The sequence below is a fragment of the Globicephala melas genome, chromosome 4, assembly GCF_963455315.2.
Source record: "Globicephala melas chromosome 4, mGloMel1.2, whole genome shotgun sequence".
NCBI lineage: Eukaryota > Metazoa > Chordata > Mammalia > Artiodactyla > Delphinidae > Globicephala > Globicephala melas.
In genome coordinates, this window is record NC_083317.1 from 106,842,847 (window position 1) to 106,868,612 (window position 25,766).

Sequence of the window (25,766 nt, forward strand, 5' to 3'; positions counted from 1 at the left end):
TCCCCTGCTCTTACTTATCTTTCCTGACCCAGATCAAATGTCGCCTCCTGTGTAAGCTCTTCCAGTTCCCTTAGGCAGTTAGTCACCCCCTCTATGCTCCCACCTCACTCTGGCTGTACCTCAAAGGCCATACCGACTGTGCCATGTCATAATTTGCCTGTCCATGTCTATGTCTTCTCCATGAGTTTCTGAGCTCTCATAGGAAGGAATCATACCTTATCCATCTGAATTCGCCTGTGGCCAAAAGAATTCATGAGTACTCTAGAGTACTGTTAACTAAGAATTTGAAGGTTGGATTCTCACTAGCCACGTTCCTTCAGTCAAGTCTCTGTCTAATTCTTCTAGGTGACATAACTATAACTTAAGAGAAAGGAGAAGAAAATATTAAGATGGAAAGTGTTGTTGACTCTTCAGAGCCTACACAATTTATCTCTAATACCTAACAGGTGAAGGATGAGAATAAATTGGATAGCGGACCTGACGTTATTAACCAGAAAGCATATGATGAGCCATGTCTATCTGTGATTCCCAAAGATCCTGGCTCTTGGTAGGTGACATCAGAGAAAAATGATGTTGAGTGGATCATGAAAAGAGGTTTTCAGTGACTTCCCTGGTGGTCCAGTGGTTAAGACCTTGCCTTCAAACGCAGGGGGTGTGGGTTTGATCCTTGGTCGGGGAGCTAAGATCCCACATGCCTCATGGCCAAAAAAACAAAACATAAAACAGAAGCAATTTTGTAACAAATTCAATAAAGACTTTTAAAATGGTCCACATCAAAAAAAAAAAATCTAAAAAAAAAAGAAAGAAAGAAAGAAAAGAGGTTTTTATATATGAGAGCTCAGCAGGCAGCAAACCGGTTGAAGTACAGCTCCCAGGAGGAACATTCACCACTGTAGACTGAGCAGTGATCACTACCTAGGATATGTCTGTGTAAGAACGCATTGCATGAATGATCTTGCTGCCCATGGGGACATCCATACAGTGTAACATGGTGGCTAAGAGGGTGGTCTTAAGAGTCAGACCGCCTTGGTTTGAATCCTCACTCACTGTGTGGCCTTGAGCAAGTTACATCACCTCTCTAGATTCAGTTTCCTCATCTGTAAAATAGGAATAGCAGCATTATTTACCTCGTAGTTTTGTTGTGAGAATTTAATGAGTTAAACCATGGAGAACAGTTTCTGGCAAATGGTAAACATTCGATAAACATCAGCAATTTATTACTTCCTCAGTGGTGCTCAGGGCTTTCTCATTGCATTTATTTGGATATAGACTGAAACTTAAGCCAAACAGACTGAAATCAGGGAAGGCAGGAACAGGTTAATGGTGTGCCTCAGGGAAAGAGACTGAGTGGATGTGTATGTGGGGGACAAGTCAAAATAAGGACAGAAATAAAAGGAATGAGGTACTGCATGTACCATCAAAGGTATAAAGCGGGACTGGCTGTATCTTCTTTCCTTGTTAGGAAATAACTGGCATATATAAATTCTTTTCCTCAGAGTGGAATGTATTTCTGCATTATATTTATATTGTAGACCACCATTCCTGAGGGGAATAAAAGTAACAAAAACAATAATAAAGCCACATTTTGTAAAAATTTTTATAATTTAAAATAAGCCTAGTTTTCTTGGGGGCACTGGAAGTGCATTGCTTTCCATAAAGGGCAGGTGGTCCCCAGCTCCCCACCTATAAAAACAGCTCAAATAAGTTTGCAGCAATTTTTTTAAAAACTCTCATTAACTAAATCTGAAGTGGTTTAAATTAGATCCAGGCCAGATTGCCTTTTCTTGCCCATGAAGAACTGAAGTAGAATGCTTCAATTCCAGAGGCTTTATTTTTTTCATTATTTTCTTCACTCATTAGACTCTCTGAGCCACGCAGGTGGTCTCAGCCCCCTTGGTTGGGTATTGCAGTTATTACAACGCTCTTTCCTAATGTGGGTCCACATGCAAAAGAGACTTCTTTAGGAATGGCTTTGACTTTTTTGAGAGGACAAACTGCACTCATGTGTTCTGTCCATCTACCTAAGTCTCAAATAAACGAACTGAAGCAATTTTAGTTTAAGAGTCCCATCCTCACCAGGACCTCATCTCATTAGAAGGCACACACTACTACAGAGCACACCCTCCATAGCTGTGTTTCCCCCGCCCTATGCCAGACCCGCAAGGCAGCCAACCTATGTGGCGGAAACAGAGATGCCCTAAACTGCTCTTTACACATGATCTCATAGTACGTGGAAGGATGTTACGGCCAGCTGTTTTCCTTAGCTGGAGACCAGCAGTTTGCACCTGTGAAGAATCAAATGGCATGCCCTCTGAGGGCGGCCACTGCCAGGGCGGGTGTGAAATCCTGTGCCCTCTGCCTTGTTTTCCTAACTGGCTGGAATATGCTGGCCAAGCACCAGGGTGTGTTTATTACATCCTCTCTGGGCTCAGAGTCTTGGACACGTTTCAAGTAGAGAAGTGACACACATCTTGCCCAGGTCGCGTTTCTGTGACATCCGGCAGGCCTTCCACAAAAACACTTGCAGGAGGAAAAGGAAAAGAATGACAAAGGCAACTGAGAACCACATTACTGTCCTCATCCTGACTGTGTGGAAAAACATCCTGCGACATAGGAGCTGGATGGATGCTATGCATCTCTAACTAGGAAATCAAGACTAAGGGCCCTAGGGGCCATTCCACAAGATGAAGGACCTGTGACTTAAAAACCACAGTTTCCCCAAGGGTGGGGGATTTAGTTAAAACTTTGGAAGGTTCAATGTCTTTGGGGAAGCCTTGGTTGGTGCCAGCCGGCAGCTACTTAATACTACAGAATTGCCATCATCGGGGAAGATTCTTTTTTCCAAAATGCAAGTAGCTTTATTGTTTTTTATATTGTAAAAAGGGTACATGCTAATTGAAATGATATTAATAAGTCTCTCGCAGAGTGTAAAGAAAACAAAAAAATCTTTTAAGTATATACAAGATATGCTTTCACATAACAGAGCTGATTTTCCATAGCCTCCCTCAATGATATAGGGTTGAGTCGCTGATTCTTTCTGAGTGCAAACCCCAGTGCTGGTGGTGAAGGGAACACAGAGAGGAGAAAGACATGGTCCCTGCCCTAGAGGGGCTCACAGTGAATGGGGGGCAAGAGAGATGTACAAACAGATGATTAGAGTTTAACTTGGTGCCTGTTAACTACTGATTTCTGAACTGGATCAAGAAGGAAAGAACTCACCTTGTGTGGCTGAGTTTGGAAGTGTGTTCTAAGTGAGGCTTGTTGCATGATAGGATTATGTCAGGGGAGGAGGAGGAAAGTATTCATGGGAGGACACAGCTGGTGCAATGGCATGCAGCTGGGGGAAAGCCTTCTGGAAGCCATGAAGAGTTTCAAGTGCCTGGATAATGGAGGGAGGGGAGAGGGATGAGGCTGGATGGTAGACTGGTTCCAGATGATGGAAACTCCTCATTGATTAGCAGGCAGTTCTTGTTTTCTACCTTCTCTCTCCAAACTTAACTTATCACTGGTGTCCAGGTCACGTGGGAACAGTATTTTGTTTCCCTTTATTGTGTAGACAAGCAAATGAATACTGTGTACCTCAGAGTTCCCCAGAAACTAAAGAGCCTGTTAAAAGGACAAACAGTCCCCACAAATAGTTGCAAATGTAGGATAGTAATGGTTACAAAAGTTACATGTTGCAGCAATTTTCAACAGTGTCTTGTAATTATCAACTGTAATTTAGGCCAACCGACCAAATCCACAAGGGGCTCTCAGTGGCTCTGTGAGGGGAGAGCTTGGCAAGGCCTAGAAAGGGGCCTCTGCTTGACCAATCTCCCCTCAGGATTGAACCCCAAGGATAGTTAGCCTGGTCCCCGCAGATCTCACCTTCTCTTTTCAGAGGGGACTTCTGCCTTTCTTATACCGGTGTCTGTGAGGAAGCAGGCCTGTGCCTGCCCCACCAAAAGCATAAAGTTTCCACTTAGCGACTGCCCTTCTAGGCTTGAGCTTAAGATGTAAACGAATCCTGGATTCATCAGAAAGGACAACGTGGCATTGGCAGCAAGTGGGTTGAGGGGATAAAGCAGTTGCTACTTCCAGCTCAAATCCTGCTGCTCTTTTAAGGCTGTAGCACAGACCTTGCTCTGCCCATAGCCCTTAGGCTTAAATCACTTTAGCATAAGCCAGCTCTTCTGATCTCTGGTGGCCTCGGCCTGCAGCGGCTTGAAGCAGGGTTTTGGTTCCTGGCCAGTGATTGAGGTCTGGTTGCAGCCGTGAGAGCACCGAATCCTAGCCACTGGACCAGTGGTCAGCGACAAGGCCCTGGCCCTATGGCTTTGCAGAAAAAGAATTCCCACAAAGACGGAAAGTAGTGAAACAAGTAAAGTATTTATTAGGAGAAAAACGAGTACAGTACGTGTGGATAGACACACGGGCAGGCTCAGAGAGTCACGCCCTCGTGGCAGTTTGAATCACTTTTATGGGGCATTTCTTCCGGGTTTCCTTTGGCCAATCATTTTGATCTGCCTGGTTCAGAGTCCATACCTGGTTCAGAGTCCGTATTTGGTATAGCTCAGGATTTTTCCATGTGTGCACACACATCTCTTAGCCAAGGTGGAGAGGCCTATGTGTAGGTTTGGCCACTTGGTATCACTCCCCTTTTTTTTTTTTTTAATTTCAATTATAATATTTTTTATTTTTAAAAATTCTTTTTGTTTTGCAAATTTGCAAGATCATTACTTTTTTATATTTTATTTTATTATTACTATTTTTTAACATCTTTATTGGAGTATAATTGCTTTACAATGGTGTGTTAGTTTCTGCTTTGTAACAAAATGAATCAGTTATACATATACATATGTTCCAATATCTCTTCCCTCTTATGTCTCCCTCCCTCCCACCCTCCCCATCCCACCCCTCCAGGCAGTCACAAACCACCGAGCTGATCTCCCTGTGCTATGCGGCTGCTTCCCACTAGCTTTTGACCTCCAAGGAGCCTTTCTCTGCATGTGTAGCTGGGGAGGTCTCCTGACTTCGAGAATGAGGAATATGTGGTCTATCTGGGCAGGGCCCAGCCTCCTCTCTCAATTGTCCTGTTATTCCCTTCTCGGAGTATCTGTCCACAGGGAACGAACTCAAACCATTTGCTCCAGGGGCCTGTCTCTCTCCTGCTTCCCTTCAACTGCCAGCATCTGCATTTCTGAGTCTGTGGTTTTCCCCAACTCTACAAGCCACCCGCTGACATGCATGGCAGGATAGATGTGTGACGAATATCACCCCCAGCCCCACTAGCAGCCTTCAACCAATGATGGGGGTATTTATACCCCGACTCTGTCACTCCTCAAATGAGGTAACTCTTTTCCCAGAATCTCCTGGCATCCCTTCCGAGCTATTTCCCTTCTCTCCCTCACTCTTCTACTCCTGTACTCATCTGCTGCAGTTTCCAAATAGATGATTTGCACATAAATCATCTCAGGGTCTGTTTCTGGGGAGCCCAATCCAAGAAAAAGTCATTTCCATACCCTCCCAGGCCATCACCATCTTCCCTGCTCTGAGCATGTGAGAGTGTACAGCTGTAATGTGGAGTCTGCACCTGACTTTCTTCTGGTTGCATTTGCCTTCTGTTCGCTTGGTGTATGAATCCACACACTCCCAACCCACTCTAATACCTTACATTTCCTTGTTACCCTGCACTGCAACTGTATTTGTGGCTCCTAGCATGTGGGCCACAAATACTTGCTGACCAGCTGTTACATAGAGACTGGAACTTGACTGGACACTAGTACAGGTCTTGTACTAGTAGACGGCAGCTGATGACATGGCAGGTTGTGAGGAAGACCAGGAACATTAAAGACATTGGGTTCCAGTTGTGGGTGGTGGCTACTGCTTTTCAGGTTCTCCTGAAAAGCAGTCTCCTTTCTGTGTGGTGGTCAAAGTGTGGTCCCCAGCTTTGGGCACCACTGGGAACTTGAATCGGAATCTACAAGTTAACAAGATCCCCAGGTGATGTGTGTGCACATGAAAGTGTAAGAGGCACTGGTCTCAAGGATCCAGGCCCCACAGGGCTTATCTGCTATAGGATCCCCCCGGGGGTCTGGGCATGCCCACATACGTATATGCATGCATGATTCATGTATGTTTATAGACACAGCCATACCCCCGCAGGTTTCTTTGTAAGACCCATTTGTTTCAATGTAAATAAATCAATAACCTTTAAAAATGATCATCTTTGGCAATGTTAGGGTAAACAGAAACCCAGGGAGCATCAAACATTATTTATTATACAGTTTTGAGCATTTATCACACATCTGATGTGTGCAAGGCACTGTAGAGAGTGTAAAGTTAAATAAAATTCAGCTCTTGTGTTGTTGGAAGGGGCTTTGGTTTTTCTTCACTTAGAAATGATCCTTCAGTGGGCTTTGACACTTCCTGTATAACATTCCTAGAATTCCTCACCCCATCCCCACTCCTATGGAAAATGAGGTGGCAATGAGGGGAGGATGGGGGGAGAGTGTTCCTAATTAACAGTTTTAAATAACATAGGGGATATATACAAGATTTTCCTATTGCTTAACTTTTTTTTTTCCTTGTTACTCAATTCATCATCTTTTGACCAGGATCTGGAAGCATCCCCAAAACCCCCAGCAGGATTTGACACATAGATGGTATCACCATGATGTAAAGTTTTTTTTTAATAACTGTACTCTCAAAAAATATGAGGAGAGTACTTGAAAGTAGATGAATTTTGTTGCATAGCCATAACTATACTATGTGAGCTGATATTTACATTTCAGCTCTCTGCCTTATTTATCAAAAACTGTAAGCCTGATTTTATTTTGTAGTGAATAGGGATGGGGAACTTGGTGCTGGTTCACAGCCCCTAAGAAAAGATGTATCTGACAGTTGGCTGATCAGTCACGCTGAAATGTTCACGTTATAGTTCTTAGCATTAACCAGCATGAGTCTTGTTATCCACATGTATATAACACAAAAGAAATTACACTGAGAAGGGTATCTTATTATCAGTTTATTCCTTGTTAAGTAATGAATAAATCTAGAGTAGATAAAGAAATAGTTGCTATTTAAGATTAGTAAATTTAAGATGTCTGGAAAATGTTTTCAGAACTGTAGATTTCCCAACTTCAGCACTATGTAGATCCCATAGAGTTTCAAATATCTGGCAATTCACCCAGAGAAGTGGAAGACAAACACTTTCCTAACTACCTCCCATTACTGAAATCTTTATTTACTTAGTATGGTTAATTTTAGAAATCCCTGGATTATACTAAGCTCCTATTGATGTCTACATTTTCTCTGGCTCTTCCTTCGACTGCCTTCTTCTTTGAAGACAAACTTCCTTCAGCTGTACGTAGCATTCTCTGTGACGGTGGTCCCTATCTCAATCAAATGTCCCTTTCCTCCTTCAAAACACTTCCCAGAGCCCACCTTCTCTATGATAGCTCCACATTCCTAAAGCATTATTTGGTGACCAACTCTTTCTCCTTCATGATTGGTAAGTACAAACTGATTGTCAGGGAAGGAGGGTAGTGGGAGGAAACGGGAAGTTACAAAGATTTCCTGAAGGAAATATTCTACCTTTCTCCACTTTAGAAAGTGAGAATTACCTTAAAGGCTAAATGCATAGATTTTAGCATCCCATACAGTAGATAAAATGGAAACAATGGATACAATGAGGTGACTCTTCTATTATTCTGCTGAGGAATGGCAAGATTAAATCATGCTATGGTCTAAATGTGCATGGCCATCCCCGCAATTCCTATGTTGAAGCCTAACCTTAAGGTGATGGTATTAGGAGGTGGAGCCTTTGGGCGGTGATTATGTCTTGAGGGTGGAGCCCTCATGTACAGGATTAGTGCCCTTATTAAAGAGTTTCCAGAGAGCTCCTTTGCCCCCTTCTTCCATGGAACCAAAAACCAAATCTGCCAACACCATGATCTTGGACTTTGCAGTCTCCAAAACTGTGAGAAATAAATATTTGTTGTGTGTGATATTTTGTTACAGAAGCCCAAATAGACTAAGACAAAACATGAGTCCATTCAAGATCTCAACACAACCTTATCTAAAAATCCTAAAATGCTGTTCTGCTTTATTTCCACTGTTTACATAAAGGTGAGCTCACAAGTGAGTGGAAGGCAATTTGGAAAGTAATTTTTTCCTCCAAGCTACTACATTTCAGACCTTCTCTTCTGAGCACATCCTGGCCAGACAGACATACCTTCAAACCCCCATCCTATTAACTGCAGTTTGTTTGCATATTTTGATTTACTTATTTATTTATGCCCTGCTGACTTCCAGCAAGCAGTTCAGGCAGTTCACAATGAAAACATAGTTGCTATGAGACCAGAAATAATTAACCCAAGGCAAAATCCAGGAATGAGAAAGGGGAGCATTGGGGGGATAGGGGGCAAGTAGCAAAAAAACTTAAACTATCCTAGCTAAGGAAATCAACAATCTCAGGCAGGGTCACATTTGCAGACTGCATTTTTCCATTTCATTCTCCCCTATAAGTAATGAAATAATATTTATCCAAGTATTTCTGTCTAACTTGTATTTTAGGAGTTACGTCTCAGCTACCATGAATAAAACATCCTGGTGATATTTTTTTGACAGTAAGTAGGTGTAAAGAAAGATAAGCATCTTGCATTTAATTGTATAATGAGTAAATTATGTAATATAATGAGTAAAGTATGGAAAGTTCAATTGTAGCTGATGTATAGTTCAACTGAGTTAAATCTTACCATATTGTTCCTTTTCTAATGACCACAAAGCACTTTTTCTTTTTTTCCTGGCAAAAGGTTCAAACACAATTTCTCTTTCTTTCTTCCTTTCATTTTTCTTTCTTCCTATTTCTTTTCTTTCTTTTTGGACCTGTAATAAGCAACTTTCTTCAAAATGGTTTCCATGATTGGGCCAGAAGACCTGTGGTTACTTTTTTCTATCATTCTGTGATTATACCACATTTGCAAAACAGATATTGTGTAGTTAAAGATGGGCTGCTTCTTTGAGTTCTCTAGAAATGTTTCAATGCTAAAATCCCCAATGGTCTTTCAAAAAGTTTCCTTAATTGAAGCAAAAGAAATAGTGGAACCATTGTTGGGGATAATCAATGAGAGGTCATTTACATGAGGGGACCGTGGTGTGGTGGGAGAAGAAATTCTGGCTCCGTATAATTCATTCTGAGTCGCTTGAGCCCACACAAAAGATTTACCTTTAAAAGGCTAAGTTCCCAAGCCCCCAGTTTTTAAAGAGTAAATCCGAACTGTAGAACCTCTAAATCCTTTATCAACCCACAAAATAACACTATGTTCAAAGCTCAAATTAGATAGATTTCTACAAGCTTTAAGGTCTGTAAGTATTTGGGGGTCAATGCAAAGAAAAGATGCTGGGAAATAAACTCTCAGCACAAATGAAGAGAGATTTGGGTTTTCAGACATAAATGTGGCCACACCAAATGCTATTTAGGGAAAAATAATCTTAAATTTGAAACACTTATTTGACAGCAGACCGTGTTCAGTTTTCTGGCCTTTAAAAAAATCAATCATACTAAAAACATAATTTATTTGCTTACATTATTGTCTCAAATAGCAAGACATTTCACATTCTCTGATTTCTACTTTAAATCCTAAGTCAACTTCATTGAAACCTCTCTTTGAGGAAGACATAGTAAGTTCAACATTTAAATAAAAGCCATAACTGCTTTATAAGTACAAAAATTATACCTTGTCTTTTTTTGTTTTGTTTTTTTTACAAGGGCAGGGTTTACTTTAGCATTCTGTGCCTAATGCACGGAGTTGAACTGAGTCCAGTAGATCCTTAATTTTTGCCATGTTACAAAATTTGAGGTTCATTCAAAACAAAGGATACATCTGTTTTCATCAGCTGCTTCTTAAATTTTATTACTGGGACTTATTCTTTTTAATTGTTTTGCCTAAGCAGTATTGTTTTACTAGGCATGATTTATTACTCTCCCATGTGCCCACAGAAACTGTGTGTTCCTGAAATCATGCAAACTAAATCAAAAATCATAAGGAAAGGATGGGAAGTTATTCCCTTTACATTGGATTAAATGATCATTTAGAATATGTAAATATGTTTAAATTATAATAGAGCTTTGTTTTTCAATGGGAAGAAAAATATGTTCAATTAAGTCCAAGCTGATATAAAGAAAATTGAGGCTTGATCAGAGGATAGAAGAAAGAATTGAGGAATACGACTTTTTGGAACGCTATTTTAAAAATCAGCTCAAAATTGGAGGATTATCTGCCTAAGGAGACATTAACAGTGTTTTTGTTTGTATATTCTCTACTTTGTTCCACAAAAAGAGTTCTCAGGCAGCTTGCTCTCTCAATGTTCTATTTAAAATAAAATATCAAATCTTAGCTTTTGAACATGATAAACTAACAGCATTTGATGCCTACTTACTGTGCAAGCATTTTGTGTATATTTTTGTGCTAGTATTTTCAGGCTAGAAGAGCATATCCTTGTCTGGGGGTAGCATAATTTTTAAAGAGTAAAATTTATTAACTGTAGAATTATCTTGGAACTTACAGATTACTGGATGACTTTATTTTACTGGACCATTACTGCCTTGTCTACTTCAATAATGGCGACTTTTTGTGGAATTGAAAATGTTATAACTGTAGAATATTTTTGCTTCAGACACAGGAAAATATTGAGAAAGACTGGGAAATAATTGCAAAGAGAAAAGGATCTAGCTATTGATAGATCATGAGGATTCAAGTCACTAAGAAAACCTTAAGTTATATAGTCTTTTGACTTAATCATGTGACATTTTTAAAAAGAGAAATAGGCTTTCTCGGTAAAATGTTGAGCAAATTTCACTTCTAGCTAAACCTTTCCGCAGGTTACTGAAACAGTGGCCCATATTTGCTTCCTGAGCGGGTATTGGGGTTTTGGACATCTCTAGAACTTCCAAACCTTTATCAATTCACAAAATAAGTTAACTCAGAAAAATTAAGGGAATATATGGCTTCTGAGACAGCTTATTTTAGTTTTGGTGATAATTTAGATATGTCTGCATTTACATTTAGGATTTTCGACACTGAAACAATATTAACTAACATTTACTTAGCATTTCCCTGTGCCAGGCATTGTTCTGAATGCTTTGTTTTTAACTCACTGAATCTTCACAACCACTGTATGAGGCGGACCCATTAACCTGTTTTATGAACTGAGCCATGGAGAGTTAAGTGACTTGCCCAAGGTCCATGACTGCCTGGTGGCAGTGCCAGGATTCAAACACAGGAAGGAGCTTCTGAGCACACTGTGACCACCACACCACCACCCGCTTCTTCTCAGCTGGGAGGGCTTTCCATGGGACTGCCACCTTTCTGTTCTCTGAGGTGGAACTTCCTCTGGGAATATGTATCCAAAGAAAATCTCTCACACTTATCAAAAACTCAAACAGCCAATACTCTTTTTGTTTGCCCTGCTAGTGTCTTACTCACCAATTCTACTTTCCAAGCAGTAAAGGAAACCTCTGGAAAGGCAAACACTCATTGTTTCAAGGGGAAATTTTAGGCAGTGGAACAACTTAGGCTGCTGCTAGAAGCTCAGAAAGAGCTATAAATCTTCAGGGTGAGTGCAGTTCAGAGAGGCCTGAGCAGGGGCTGAGATGGAGAAACTTTGCACGTTGCACAGACAGACCAGCTAAATCCAACAGAAAAGAAGGTCTCTAATGAACTGGACTCAGTCATTTGGAATTTCTAAGAAGAGTGACTATAAACTCATCAGTCAATAGAATCTTTAAAATTTTATTTTAAAGGTTAATATCTCAAACTCTGAACAGACAATAGAATAGGAGGGACCAAAAGTCTTCCAGTAGAATAGGACCAGGAGTCATACATCACCAGTAAGTAAAACTTTACATGTTTCAAAGGGACTCCCACTGTTTAAAAATGACTTTTAAAACCTGACATTGATTTCTCTGCAGGGGAGGTATTCAGAGAAAGAGAGAAGCACAAGGGAGGGGCACACCGGTGCTTTCAATGGTATTGCCAGTGTTCTGTTTCATTACTTAAATATGTTTATACATATTCTTTCATATGCAGCACATATTCTATAATATAAAAAAAAAACCATTAAACATTTACTATGTGCCAAATAGTATGGCTGGCATTGACAACAATAATATAATAAAACAATAGGCCTCTACTAAATGGCTTATTTTTTAACTCATTGACATTTCTAGTATAATCACATCTTATTAAGAATAATACTTGTAATAACAATTGATTGCTACCATTTTTTAAAACCATTTGCTCTATGCCAGGTCCTTTATAGGTATTATTTCATTATTCCTCATAACAAAGTCTTGAAGAATTTGTGTCAGCTGAGTTTCTTAATAGCATATCAAACTAAAGGCAGCTTCAATAATAAGAATATTTATTATCTCATTTAAGAAGTCTGAAAGACTTGATGGGTCCAAGTTCCTTCAAAAATTCCAAAATGTCATCAAAAACCCTTGGTGACAAGGCTCTTTTCTCTCCACCTCCCCAGTATATTGACTTGGCCCCATAAGTATGTCCCCTCATGCTTGTAAGATGGCTGCCACAGATCCAGGCAGCACATGATGTAGACACAGCAACGTCTGATTAAAGAAAAGGCAGGTGTCCTTCCATGTCTCTCTTCTTATTTGGGAGAAAAACCTTTTCCATCAATCTCTCACCCCAGAAAACTTCACCTCAAGTCCAAATGCCCTCAAGACGGGTAAACTCATATACCCGTCCCCTAGTTACAAAGGAGGCTGAGGAGTTGAATAGCTGTCATTTTCACATTATGGCAGGATGGAGATTTTACCAATAAGAAAGAAGGTGATAGGATGAGATATGACTATTGATAGGCAAGCAAAAATATCTGCCACTGAATTGCTAGCTCTAATTTATAGATGAAGAAACTGAGGCTCAAAGTGGTTAAATAAGATGCTCAAAGTTATACAGCTAATAAAAACACCAGGCCCAAAATCATCTCATGTTTTTCTTAACATAAGTCCAGCCATACCAAAAAAAATCTATCAGTACAGCCATTCCCCAAAAGGAGGTAGGAAGATTTAACAAATCCTGTTTTGCTGAAAAGCATGAGGTTTCCCCACCTCATGGTTCCAGAGCCATGTCAGGAGTGTTGGGGTGTTGATGGTGATTTTCAATAATAAACTTTATGTCAGGCAACACATTAAGCACTGAAGGTACAAAGATGAACATGACATGTCCAGCCTTTGAGGGGCACACCGGGAAAGGTGACAGTGACACAGAAATTGCAGGCACGGATGTCAGGGCTCTCATGAAGATACAGCCAGAGGTCTGAGGAACACAGAGATAGGTGCAAGCAACTTTGGCTGGAAGAGTTCAGGAGGACTTCACAGAAGAGGTGACGTTTGAAGTGGTTTAAAGACGTGTGGGAGGGTACAAGGAAGAGAAGGGGAGGAAGGGCTTCCAGTAGCCAACAGTCTGCCCTAATGGAAGACATCTGTTTCTGATGGAAACTGGGTTGCTAAAGGAGATGGAAGAAGAGAAAACGATTTTAAGGGTGGTCTTTTAAAATGGCAACAACCCCTAGCCACAGATAGCTCCGAGAAGAAGGCATATCTCAGTATCTCCAACATGAACACCACTTCATAAATGTCTTACCGAGCATATCAGAATCTATTAGAAAAGGATTTACAGATAAGTTTCTCCTTTGGCTTTCTCATAATTACAATTCTCATTCAGGGAGAGCTTCATTCAGTGTTCCAAACCAAATGGATCCCTTTTTTGAAAAGAATGGCATTATTCTAACATCTTTTTTTCCTTTTTTTTTTGTAAAGAATCAAAAAAGGCAAAGAAGGATTTTAGAATATGTCATGTTACCATGTTTTTCATATTCTGCTCTAAATAACTGAGTTGCTGTTCCAGTCATACTCAATGAGAATGTGCATACTATTTTTTTGAAGTTGATTTACAATATTGTGTTCAATTCAGGTGTACAAGAATGTGCATCCTATTTAGTTCAGGATTTAAAAAATATTTCTAATAGCTCAAATGTATTAATTATATGGTTAGGTCTTTGATATATCTACTTGTGTGTTACTTGCTTTAACTATCAATTTTGAGAGAAGTATATTAAAATCTCCAACTACAAATATTCATTGATCTATTTTTCCCTGAAGTTTTACCAATTGCTAAATAAATTTTGAGGTGGTTTTGTTAAAAATAAAAAACAAAAAACAATTGAGTTGCAAGCAAAAAGCAAATGGCTGTCGCCAGCCTTCAATCTGCACACCCAAGTTGGGTCATATATACAAATCCATCTGTGGTGGGGAAAAGAATTAATACGTGGGTGAAAAACAGAGCACATGTGGATTTGGATATACAGTAACTTACTAAGGAAAGAACGTTTCAATTAGTTTAAAGGCAAGGAGAGAATCTGCCTGTGGTGAAAAATAGAAGGAAAGAAACTGGCAAGATGAGCTGGAGACTTAAACTCAAACCAAACTCCATATGACCTGGTTAAGCTGAGCTCACATTCCTGATGGCTGAATGGAAAGTCAGGCCCAGCAGTTTGGAATATCTTTCAATTCTGACCAGAAGATAATTTTCTTTTATAGGAGGTCCACAAAGATGCAAGATTGATTAATCGATCCACCTATCTACGTGTCTATCTGTCTATCTATTGATATCTATCTATCTTTCTATTGACCTTACTGATTTTATATTCACAGAATTCACCCTAGTCTCTAAACTGTGTTTGTAACCCCAAATCAATACTCGAGGTGCTTGTGCGGTCACTCACAGACTTGCACAGAATAGTGCCCAGTGCACAGGTTCCCAGCTGGGGTTGAACAAGGCAATGCTCTGCCTTCTTGTTTCAGTTCCCCTCTCTCTGTAAACAAGTGTCTGTTCTTCTCATGGTCTATTTAGTGCCACAGTCTAATCTTTGTGCTCTTTCTTGGTGACTTCATTGCTTAAAATGTCCACAAGTTTAGTGCTGAAGTGCTCTCTAGTGTTCCCAAGTGTGAGAAGGCTGTGATGCACCTTATGGAGAAAATTCGTGTGTTATGTAGGCTGCATTCAGGCACGAGTTATAGCGCTGTTAGCTGTGAGTTCAATTTTAATGAATTAACGATCTGTATCAATTAAGACATCTTTATTTTTTTTCTTTTGAATTTTACTTTATTTTTTTTATATAGCAGGTCCTTATTAGTTATCTATTTTATGCATATTAGTGTATATATGTCAATTCCAATCTCCTAATTCATCCCACCACCATCCCCCCCCGGCTTTCCCCCCTTGGTGTCCATAGATTTGTTCTCTACATCTGTGTCTCTATTTCTCCCTTGCAGACCAGTTCATCTGTACCATTTTTCTAGATTCCACACATATGCATTAATATACATGTTTGTTTTTCTCTTTCTGACTTACTTCACTCTGTATGACAGTCTCTAGGCCCATCTATGTCTCTATAAATGACCCAATTTCGTTCCTTTTTATGGGTGAGTAATATTCCATTGTATATATCTACCACATCTTCTTTATCCATTCATCTGAAGATGTCTTTAGATAGAAACACACATAAAACAAGGTTATGTATTGATCAGTTGATGAAAATGTGTGACCAGAGACTTTCAGGAACCTACCTCTATATTTGCTCTAGAAGCAATGCTTCAGTATTTGCTAATTCAGTGTTTGAAATGACTTTATAGAGCATAGCTACTATGAATAATAATAATCGACTCTGTGTACACAAACACACACATACACACAACACACACACATACACATATACATAGAGAGACAGACAGTGATATATCATCACATTCACCAGCAGTGTGAGGCTGTCTAGCAGAGTCCTCTGAGCTGAAATAATTTCCCACCTTCTCACAGACTCCAGAGTAGGGTGCCCAACTGTCCCAATTTGCCCTCGATTGAAGAGTTTCCCAGGATTTGGAACCTTCAATGCCAAAACCAGGAAAATCCCAGGACCAATCAGAAAGAGTTGGCTCCCCTACTCTAGAGTTTCTTGAAGCCAGGTAATTGAGGTGGAGGAGGGGCCCATACTAACCCTTCAGCTCTTGCTCTGAAGCTAGTATCCCCACCATCATTAGGAAAGAGGCTCATGGAATAAATACACCACCAAGCAACTGCTGGCCTCACTCAGGCTTCTGAGGGCTCCTAAGTAAAGGCTGGGCTCTCCCTGGCAAAGCTTCACTGAGAAAGCATTAACAAGCTCTTTTGATTTACATTCCTAATGCCCCTTGCAAGTGTCTTTTTGGTGTGTGGAGACGTCTAAGAGTTGAATTATGAAAAAATAACAATGAAATGGCCCAGTAAAAAAGCAAGAATAACAGATGCCCAGTAAATAAAATATTTTCATTCAGGCAGCAAAATAAATTATTTTCTTTAACTCTTTTGTAAATTGATAAAGGACAGAGAGAAAAGTATGGATTTTAGGACCAAATCCACATTTCCTAAAATCAGCAAATTCTCAAACTTTCAGAGATTTGGAACTCTATATAGACTAGTGATTCTCAGCCCTGGCTCTATATTAGAATTACTTGGGAGGTTTTAAAAATTCCTCTGCCTGGACCCCACCCATCACAATGAAATTAAATAGAAATGGGGGCGGGGGGAAGAGGGGAATTATTGGGCATTAGAATTGTTCTAAAAGCTTCGCAGGTGACTCTAACATACAGCCAGGGTTGAGACACTCTCACAAGGAGCATAGTGTTGAGAAAGGGTCTTGGGAAAGTTCAGCAGAGAACGCTGAAATCAGTTGCTGATACCTGCTGTGGGTGGAAGACAGGAAGGTAGCAGCAGACAGGGCTGCACTAAGCCATCTTTTTCAGCCTAGCCAAAGTGGAAATATTCAAACTGAAATCAGGCAGATCTTGATTCACTCTTGTGTCTGCTACCAAGACTCGTATTACCAGTGTAATCTTGGTCCAGTGATTGGCCCTCTTATCAGTATCTTCATCCTCTTACCATTTTGCAAGGTTGTCATGAGGATTAAGTGAGGAAGCAGATGCCAAGTACCTGGGACACAGTGGATGCTTAATAGAGGGAAACAATCATCACCATAACCAGGCACCCACATTTTCATTTTTGGCCGCTTTGTGATTTCCATTCTGTTATCCTAACAAAGAATAACAGAGGCGTTTTATGAGATAATAGCAGTATTTTACAAACAAAATGAATAACACAAAAAAAATGAATGGTATGACCAAGGCAAATCACTGCCTGTGACCCCAATCCAGCCACACCTATTCATTTACTTATTGTCTGTAGCGGTTTTCCCATAACAGATACCACATGGCCCATAAAGCCAAAAATATTTACTCTCTGATTCTTTACAGGAACAGTTTGCTGACCCTTGATTCTAGTTCATCAATTCTCAGTGCAGTCCATGGACCCCCGAGACCCCTTCAGGGGATCTGCGAGGTCCAAGCTATTTTCACACTAATACTCACACATCATTGACCTTTTTCACTGTGTTGACATTTGCACTGAAAGGACAAAAGCGATGATGGGTAAAACTGCCAGTGCCTTAGCACAGATCAAGACAGTGGCACCAAAACGTACTCATCGACGCCTTCACCACCACATGTTTGCAGGGAAGAAACCAAACAAACAAAAAGCCAGTTTCACTTAACTCAGGTTGGCCCTGTTGATATTTTGAGCCAAATATTTTGATATTTGGTTTCCGGGGGGCTGTCCTATGCACTGTAGGATGTTTAGCAGCGTCTCCAGCCTCTACCCGGTAGATACGACCAGCTTGTCCCCCCTAACACCCCCAGCAGTGACAACCAAAAATGTCTCCAGACATTTTTTGAAATTGCTTTTATTTAACTTAATAACTGGTAAATATCAATAGATATAACTCAGATGAACAAAAACTCTTTGGTGTCTTCTATAACTTTTTAAGACAGTAAAAAGTCCCTGAGACCAAAAAGTTTGAGACCTGTTGGTCTATTTTGTATTTACAGAGTATTTATGATATTTACACCACTAAATCAAAATAAAGTGAAAAGGATCCTATAACTGATGATGAACAAGAGACAGGAAAAAGGAGTGGGAAAATATGTGCAAGGGTGGGTTTGGGGTTTGGGGTGGGAGGGATGGAAGTATAGCCAGAGAAGACACAGCTTTAGAGACACGGGGGTCAGTGTGACCTGAGTGAATTAGTCCTCCATGTGTGCCTCAGTTTTCTTCTTATAAAATGGCAGTGATCACAGTATTATTGGGAAGATTGCATGAATAAATACATAAAAATCATATAGAATAGGATTGGCACTTAGATTTAAGTGTTCTCTGTGGGTCAGCTATTATTATTTTAATATTAAATAATCAATTTATGTCAGAAGGGATGAGGTCAGGCTTGCCATTAAGGCACACCGGTGCTGCTGACCCTGTCCCCACGGTGGGATGACTGAAAGCAGAAAAATGCAGTCATTGGTCCCCAGAGATGAAATATTGTGGAGCCAAGAAAGAAATCAGAATCTCCTAAACCCCTTCTTACCCTAACATCACACTTTCTAATCCAGAATCACATCTGTTACCCCTGTGAGGTACATGGGCATGCTCCAGGTTTTCAGAACAAGCGATGTGAGGTTGGCTAGGCTTCATGCGTTAGTTCCAGAGCAGCTATAACTTTTCTTGTTCCCACACTGTGATTAATTTTTCCTTCAGCTCAATTTGGCTGCCAGAAAATCATCCAGAATTGTGTTGATTTCAGCAAGTACGCACACAGCCATCCTCACCTTTAGGAAGACATGTGCTTTCAAAAAAGGGCTCTTAATGAAACCGTAGGGACCCTTCTTAGGTAAGCAAATGAAATGTTTGTGGACTGACTAAAAAAACTGCTAAAGAAGAACCTGAAGCTGAAGCTGAGGAAGTTACTTGAAATTTGAAATCGCATTGTCCATAGTAAAGTGCCTCATCTCCCGTGTCCCTTTTCTTATCTCTTCCAACCTCCCTTTGTCAATCAGGACACTTTTTGCTGTAACTGTTTTCTGTGGTTACTGAGACTATTGGGTTTAGATCCTAAAATCTTGCTGAATTCACATGTAATATTCTCTGTGAAATCTGACCTGACTACACTATTTAACATTAACCCCCCTCTGTGGGTCTCCCTAATCTGCCTCATCTTCCTTTGAGGTACATTTCTCCATCCAACACACTCTGTATTTTACACATGTATTTTGTTTATTGTCTGTCTGCCTCATTATCATGGCAGAGATTATCTTGTTACTTCAGCGCTATGTTCCTAGCTTCTAAAACAGTGTCTGGTGCAGGGTAGGGACCCTCACATCCAGCTTTTGCCTTGAAATGAGGAAGGGAAAATGTCCCTGTGATGCATTGCACACCGTGAATTCACATACAGAGCCCTTGCATGAATGAAAGCATCTATGTTGAAAAAAAATTAGACTCAAGAGTACTTAGGTGTCCTTCTGCAACCTGACAATTATATGAGCCAAAGTATAAAATGGGCTATCAAGGAACTTGTTCCAATGGTGTTTATTTTTCATTCCTCTAATATTGTTATCCTTCAATGAGTAAATATCTCTTCAATTAGCTGTCCAGCTCACTGAAGTGCTAGCCTTAGTCCCACATATCCAGACAGAGCACTGTGCCCTAGGGGTTCTTACCAAATAGTTATTAAGGGATTGATGGCAGATGTAGCCCCTTCCCTAAGAGATGTGTTCCAGTGCAATTGTACATGGACTCTTTGAAAAACAAGTTAAGTATTAAAGACTAGGGAAGTTCACTACTGCAATCTGTTCTGTAATAAATATTTCTTTTAAAGTACAGAATTCTTTTGCAACTACATACCTTTATTTGTAAAGTCATGCCTTGGCATATAAGGTTTGCTTAAATCAGTGAATCAAGACATACACACCGAGTGTAGACACTACAGGCTCAGTTCTGTGCCTGGCTGATGATTGATGTATGAGAAGTGGCCCCTTTAGGAGACTTGAGTGGTACATGTAACCGTTAGGGAATTATATGTGGAAGGGGGGATTGTGGGTCCCTTAAAGGCAGAGACCACTTCTCATTCACCTTTGTCATCTAGTGTCTAGCACAGACATATTACAGGCATGCAATAAAAGCACGAGTAAACAAATGATCAAATGCAATCAAGTACTAAAAAGATTTTTTAAAAGACTTGATAATACAGTGAAAATTCAGACAGAAGAGGTCGTTGGGAATGGCTTCATGGAGGAGAAAGAAGTTACATCTTGAAAGAAATGAAGGCCCCAAATGCTAGAACAAAGGGGACAGGGGAATTCCTAGCTAGAAGAGTAATTTACACCTGCACACCTATCACTTAAAAGGATTTTGAGCATCAGCCTCCAATATATATTTATTTATAATTATACATATGGTCTATTTTTTTTTTTTTTTTTTTTTTGCAGTACGTGGGCCTCTCACTGTTGTGGCCTCTCCCGTTGCCGAGCATAGGCTCCCGACATGCAGGCTCAGCAGCCATGGCTCACGGGCCCAGCTGCTCCGCGGCATGTGGGATCTTCCCGGACCGGGGCACGAACCCATGTCCCCTGCATCGGCAGGCAGACTCTCAACCACTGCGCCACCAGGGAAGCCCCCATATGGTCTATTATACTACCATTATGAAAGTTTTAAATACATTAAAAAATAAGATTTTAAAAGAGCAGTTAAAAATAAAATAAGCATATTTTTAATTATTTTTATTTATTAATGGTATATCATTATATTGGGCATAAATCTACATTTCAAATAACGTTCTTGATAATTTTGAATTTTTTGGCTAACTTCCAATCATGTTGGATTAAATCATGTCACCTCATAATATGACTGATGAGAGGATTTATCATAGGTATAAGAGACAAGTCAGCTAAGCCATTTTCTTGTTACTCACTCACGCCTGAGTTATTCATGCTGTTCTTCATCTTCAGTTTTTTGAAGGAACGTATTTAAGTCAACTGTGAGAGTTCACTTGATTAAAGCTGAGTGATAGAATCTACTCATTCGACCAGGCACATAAAATCTGTAACATGCTGACAAATGCTTAAAGTGAACAAATGAGAGAGGATGTCCTGTGGAGAGGAGGTATACCATTATGGTACATGGCATCATCTGACAGACAGATGGATGGGGGGGTGCCGTTGACCAGGCCTCCCCTGTCCACATGGAGTTAGTGAGTCATAGGCATAGAGGCTTGGCCCAAGGAGGAACCAGAGTTGGGAAGGGTGAATGTGGGGGTCAGATCATTAACGACAGTTGAGAGATTTGGACCTGGCAAGATAGGCTCATGAGACTACATATTTTTAAGAAAGGAGTAACAGGAAAAAGGTTTTATTTTATTTTTTTTAATTGCCTTGGAAATCAGGAAAAAAATCAAAACCTCAAAGAAGCCAATTAAGAGGCATTATGAATGAAACATTGTTAGCTTCAGCTAGCTCTCTAAGTAAACTCCCCATAGAATTGTCATCTGCAGGTCATGGGACTCTGACTTTTTTTTTTAAATATAGACCTTAATTCTTCATCGTTCTTCCCCACCACCACCACCCCAGCTTTGTTAAGGTATAATTGACAAGTAAAATTATAAGATATTTAAAGTGTACAACAAATGATTTGATATACATATACATTGTGAAAGGATTCCCCCTATCAAGTTAATTAACCCATCCATTATCCCATATGTTTTAGCAAATTTCAATTACATGATACAGTGTTATCAACTATGGTCACTATGTTATACATTAGATCCTCAGACCCTATTCATCTTATAACTGAATGTTTATACACTTTACCAACTTTTCCCTATTTCCCCCCCACACCCACTAGTCCTTGGCAACCACTTTTCTAGCCTCTGTTTCTTGGGTTTGACTTTTTTTTTTTAGATTCTACACATAAGAGATACCATAAAGTATTTGTCTTTCTCTGTCTGGCTTGTTTCATTTAGCATAATGCCTCCAGATTCATCCATGTAATCACAAATGGCAGGATTTCCTTCTTTTTTGTGGCTGAATAACTTTTCATTCTATATATATATGCCACATTGTCTTTATCCATTCGTCTGTCAATGAACACTTAGGTTGCTTCCATGTCTTGGCTGTTGTACATAATGCTTCTATGAACATGGCAGTGCAGATATCTCTTTGAGATAATGACTTCGTTTCCTTTGGATAGATTCCCAGAAGTAGGATTACTGGATCATAGGGTAGTTCTATTTTCAGAGGAACTGCCGTACTATTTTCCATAGTGGCTGCAGCAGTTTCCATCCCCGCCAACAGTTGTGCACGTTCTCCATTGTTCTTGGCAGGAGAGAGCCAGGAGCTGCTTGCCGTTCCTGGTGAGTCAGCTGGCCAGCATGGAGCACTCGTTTCACCATATTCTCCTCTTGGAGATTAAGAGCATCACGGACACCTTCTCCTCCATCCTGGGCCCTCAGAGCAGAGACATCTTCCGCATGAGCAACAGCTTCACTGCCATTGCCAAGCTCCTTACGCGACAACTGGAAACCACCAAGGCCAGAAGTGACAGGTGAGCAGGGATCCCTGGGTACCTCAGGATCTGTTGTAAACCCACTGAGACATAGCACAAAAGGCTATGTTTTCTTTTGTAAGCATAAAAGTTCCCAAAGAAAGCCAAACTCACTATCTCAACATAGAGTAACTTCTGAATAAATTATGACATTTGCCAGAATTTTTTCTAAATCTGTGAAAACCAGAATGTAACCAAAACAATCCTAAAAAAAGTGTAAAAAATACGGTAAGGGAATAAGAATGTAGTGCAAATAATAATGTTTGTAGAACTCGTTTATTTATTTAACAAGCATTTAACAGTTGCTTACTCTATACCAGGAACCCTGCCAAAAGCTAGACATATTGAGAGATAAAACATGTTCCTTTACCCAAAGAGCTCATTGTCTAGCGAGGAGGTAAATATTGAGTGGGTAATTAGAGAATAGTGGGAAGATTATGCTGATTATGATGCTGTCAAGGAGTTTGGGGAACACAGAGATGGGGGTACCTACTTATTCATGGAATGGAGAGGAATGGGAAGCCGAGATCAGGGAATGCTTCCCAAAAGAGGTGATATTTTGAACCAAGTCTTGAAAGATGACCAGATTGTACCAGGCTGGCTTTGGGGCAGCATGTGAAAGAGCACAGCACTTTCTGGAAAACAAGTCATTTTGTCTGGCTAGGGTGTGTGTAATAAGGAGAGCGACATTAGGTAACACTGATGAAGTGGTAGGCAGGGACCAGATGATGCAGGACATGACAGACCTTCTTAAGGAGTTTGAATTTTATCCTGGAGGCTGTGAGGAATCATGGTGGGTTTTTACATGTTAGGAGATGATCAGAATCCATGTTTCAGGAAGCTCACTCTGGCCCCAGTGCAGAGAACATCTCAGGCAGAGGCAGACTGGAGTCAGGTCAAATGAAGGAAGGACAGAAAAGTGTCCACAGATACTAGCAATTAGAAAATTATTGATGATTGTAGTGAGTGAGCTGCCAGTGGTATGGCTGGACATAAAACAGGATGCCTGGGGTTGAAGGGAGAGGATAGCTACAATAAACAAATCTGGTCCTTTCAAGAAGTTTGTGGAAAAAAATAAAGACCATGCAAGATTGAGGGAGGGGTTTTATTATGTTTTGCTACATTTTGAATAAGGAGGCACTTGGAAAGTTTTATGACCTTAGAAGTTACAAAGTACTTTCAAATTCATCATCTCATTTGATTCTCATGATCATCCTAAGGGGTAAGAAGGGCAATTATCATCATTCCTATTTTATAGAAGAAGAAACAAAGGCTCAGAGACTGGTTAAATCTCTTCCCAAGGTTACACAGTAACTAAGTGATAAAAGATGAACTCAAATTTCAGATCCTATGCACTGGAAGGTATTCATTTATGGAGAAGGGGCAGGGCACATTTGAGACCAGCATCAGATTTTGTGAGTTTTGGGGCTAACAAATGATGCATATCATTTTCAGTCTGAAACAGCATTCCAAAAACACGAGAAGCCATCCTTACAAAATAGTGAACATTTAGTCACAAGGGTCCACTTTATGTCCAGCATGGCACAGAGCCTGGAGGTCCCAAGAGATATAAAACAAAACATAAGACATAAAACACCGTACCTCAAAGGTTTCACAGTCAGTGCATGTGATGGGGTGAATGGAAGTGCGTATAGCAGGCATGAGAGACATACAGCCAGGGAAACGAAGAATGTTTCACAAAGAAGGTGAAATTTAAGTTCATTCCATGTTTATTGAGTAGCTTCCATGTGCCAGGCATCTGCGTAGGTACCAGATTAAGTTGCACAGGATGAATGAAAGTTCCCCAGATAAGCGTTGAAAGGATACTCCAAATAGAAAGGACACTCCTCACATGCAAAGATAAAAGAGCTTAAGAGTGTGTGACCCAGACTAATGAAAAGCAATTCGTTCATCGTGGCTGGAGTGAATACATCAGTGGAGGGTGGGAGAGTAAACTGAAAAGTTAGGTCAAAGGCAGATTCTCAGAGAAGCAAGGAGTTTGTCCTGTAAGCAACATGGCGGCTTGGAAAGATTTTAATCCAGGGAATGAACACGGCTCCTAGCACAGTAATTAGCAGATAGCGGGCACTCAATAAATATTTCTTCACTAAAGGACTAGGTGGATGAGGAAGTGGCTGACGTGCTGGAGCCCTGAATGGATTTGGCTGGAGCTGCAGGCTGGCAAGAGAGAGAGTGGCCAGGATGCTGTTACTGGGGGCTTAGCAGTAGGCTCCCTCCATGGTGTGCGAGGCCTGGGCTAAATCAGAGGTGGGGAACCTAAGAAGTCAGGACAGATCTTTATAGGGAGAGAGCTTGGAATTAGGAAGAATCGATTATTGGTGAGAGGTGGGGTGAGGAGAAGGGGAGGAGAGTGAATGAAAACCCAAAGATATCTAGCTTGAGTGACCACATACATCTGGAAGAGGATGCTGAAAACCGAGAAAAGACGTAACAGGAGGGGAGCCCATCTGGAGGACCTCTTGGCCCACTCCACACAGAGAATATTTTATGCCCAAGATGGTCATCAAAGTCAACAATAGCTATTAATCTGAGGAAGCCAGATAGCAAGTGCCCTTTTCTCTCAACACCATAGTTTTGATTGAGCATATAAAAATCTGTTGCTGCCTGGTTCAATGTCTAGTATAGATGCCTATAATACCAGTGTTTCTAATTTTGGTGCTCTCGACATTTGGGTTAGATAATTCCTGGTTGTGGAGCTGTTCTGTGCATTCTATAGTACTTACGAGCTTCCCCAGCCTCTGCCCACCAGATGCTAGTAGCAACCCTCCCCCTCAGCTGTGACAACCAAAAATGTCTCCAGACGCTGCTAAATGTCCCCTTAGAGGCAAAAATCACCCCCAGTTGAGAACCACTGCTATTTACGTATTCCATTTAAAAACAGCATTTACACAGACCCCATGACCTGCCTAGCAGCAGCCTACACATGGCAGCATCCAAAAAATCCAAAGCCAGCATCATGAAGGGTTGATTTGTCATCTATGTGCAAGCACAAAGTCACTGTTGGCCAATTTTCATGATGTGGGGAACTTCAGTTTAGAGCTTCTACAGCTGGTGTTCGGGGGAGCCACCTTACATTCTGTGCTCAGCTAGCCTGCTCATTTCTTCTTCCAGTGGTGACCGGTGTGTGCGTCAGATGTGAAAGCTCGGGCACGTATTCTGGCCAGCAGTCTATCCATTCTTTCTTGCCTCTACACAGGCAAAGTTTCAAGAGGCCAGTTGACTCTCCAT

General features: G+C 40.6%; 1 protein-coding gene across 1 annotated transcript in view; it reads left to right on the forward strand.

Annotated features, from left to right (window-relative positions):
* The window catches only part of VEPH1 (ventricular zone expressed PH domain containing 1), a 213,639-nt gene that overhangs the window by 79,630 nt on the left and 108,243 nt on the right, over positions 1–25,766 (forward strand). Inside the window, exon 7 of the mRNA XM_030842369.3 lies at positions 22,297–22,517. Within this exon, the coding sequence (XP_030698229.2) occupies positions 22,297–22,517 (221 nt within the window). The remainder of the gene's footprint in view (positions 1–22,296; positions 22,518–25,766) is intronic.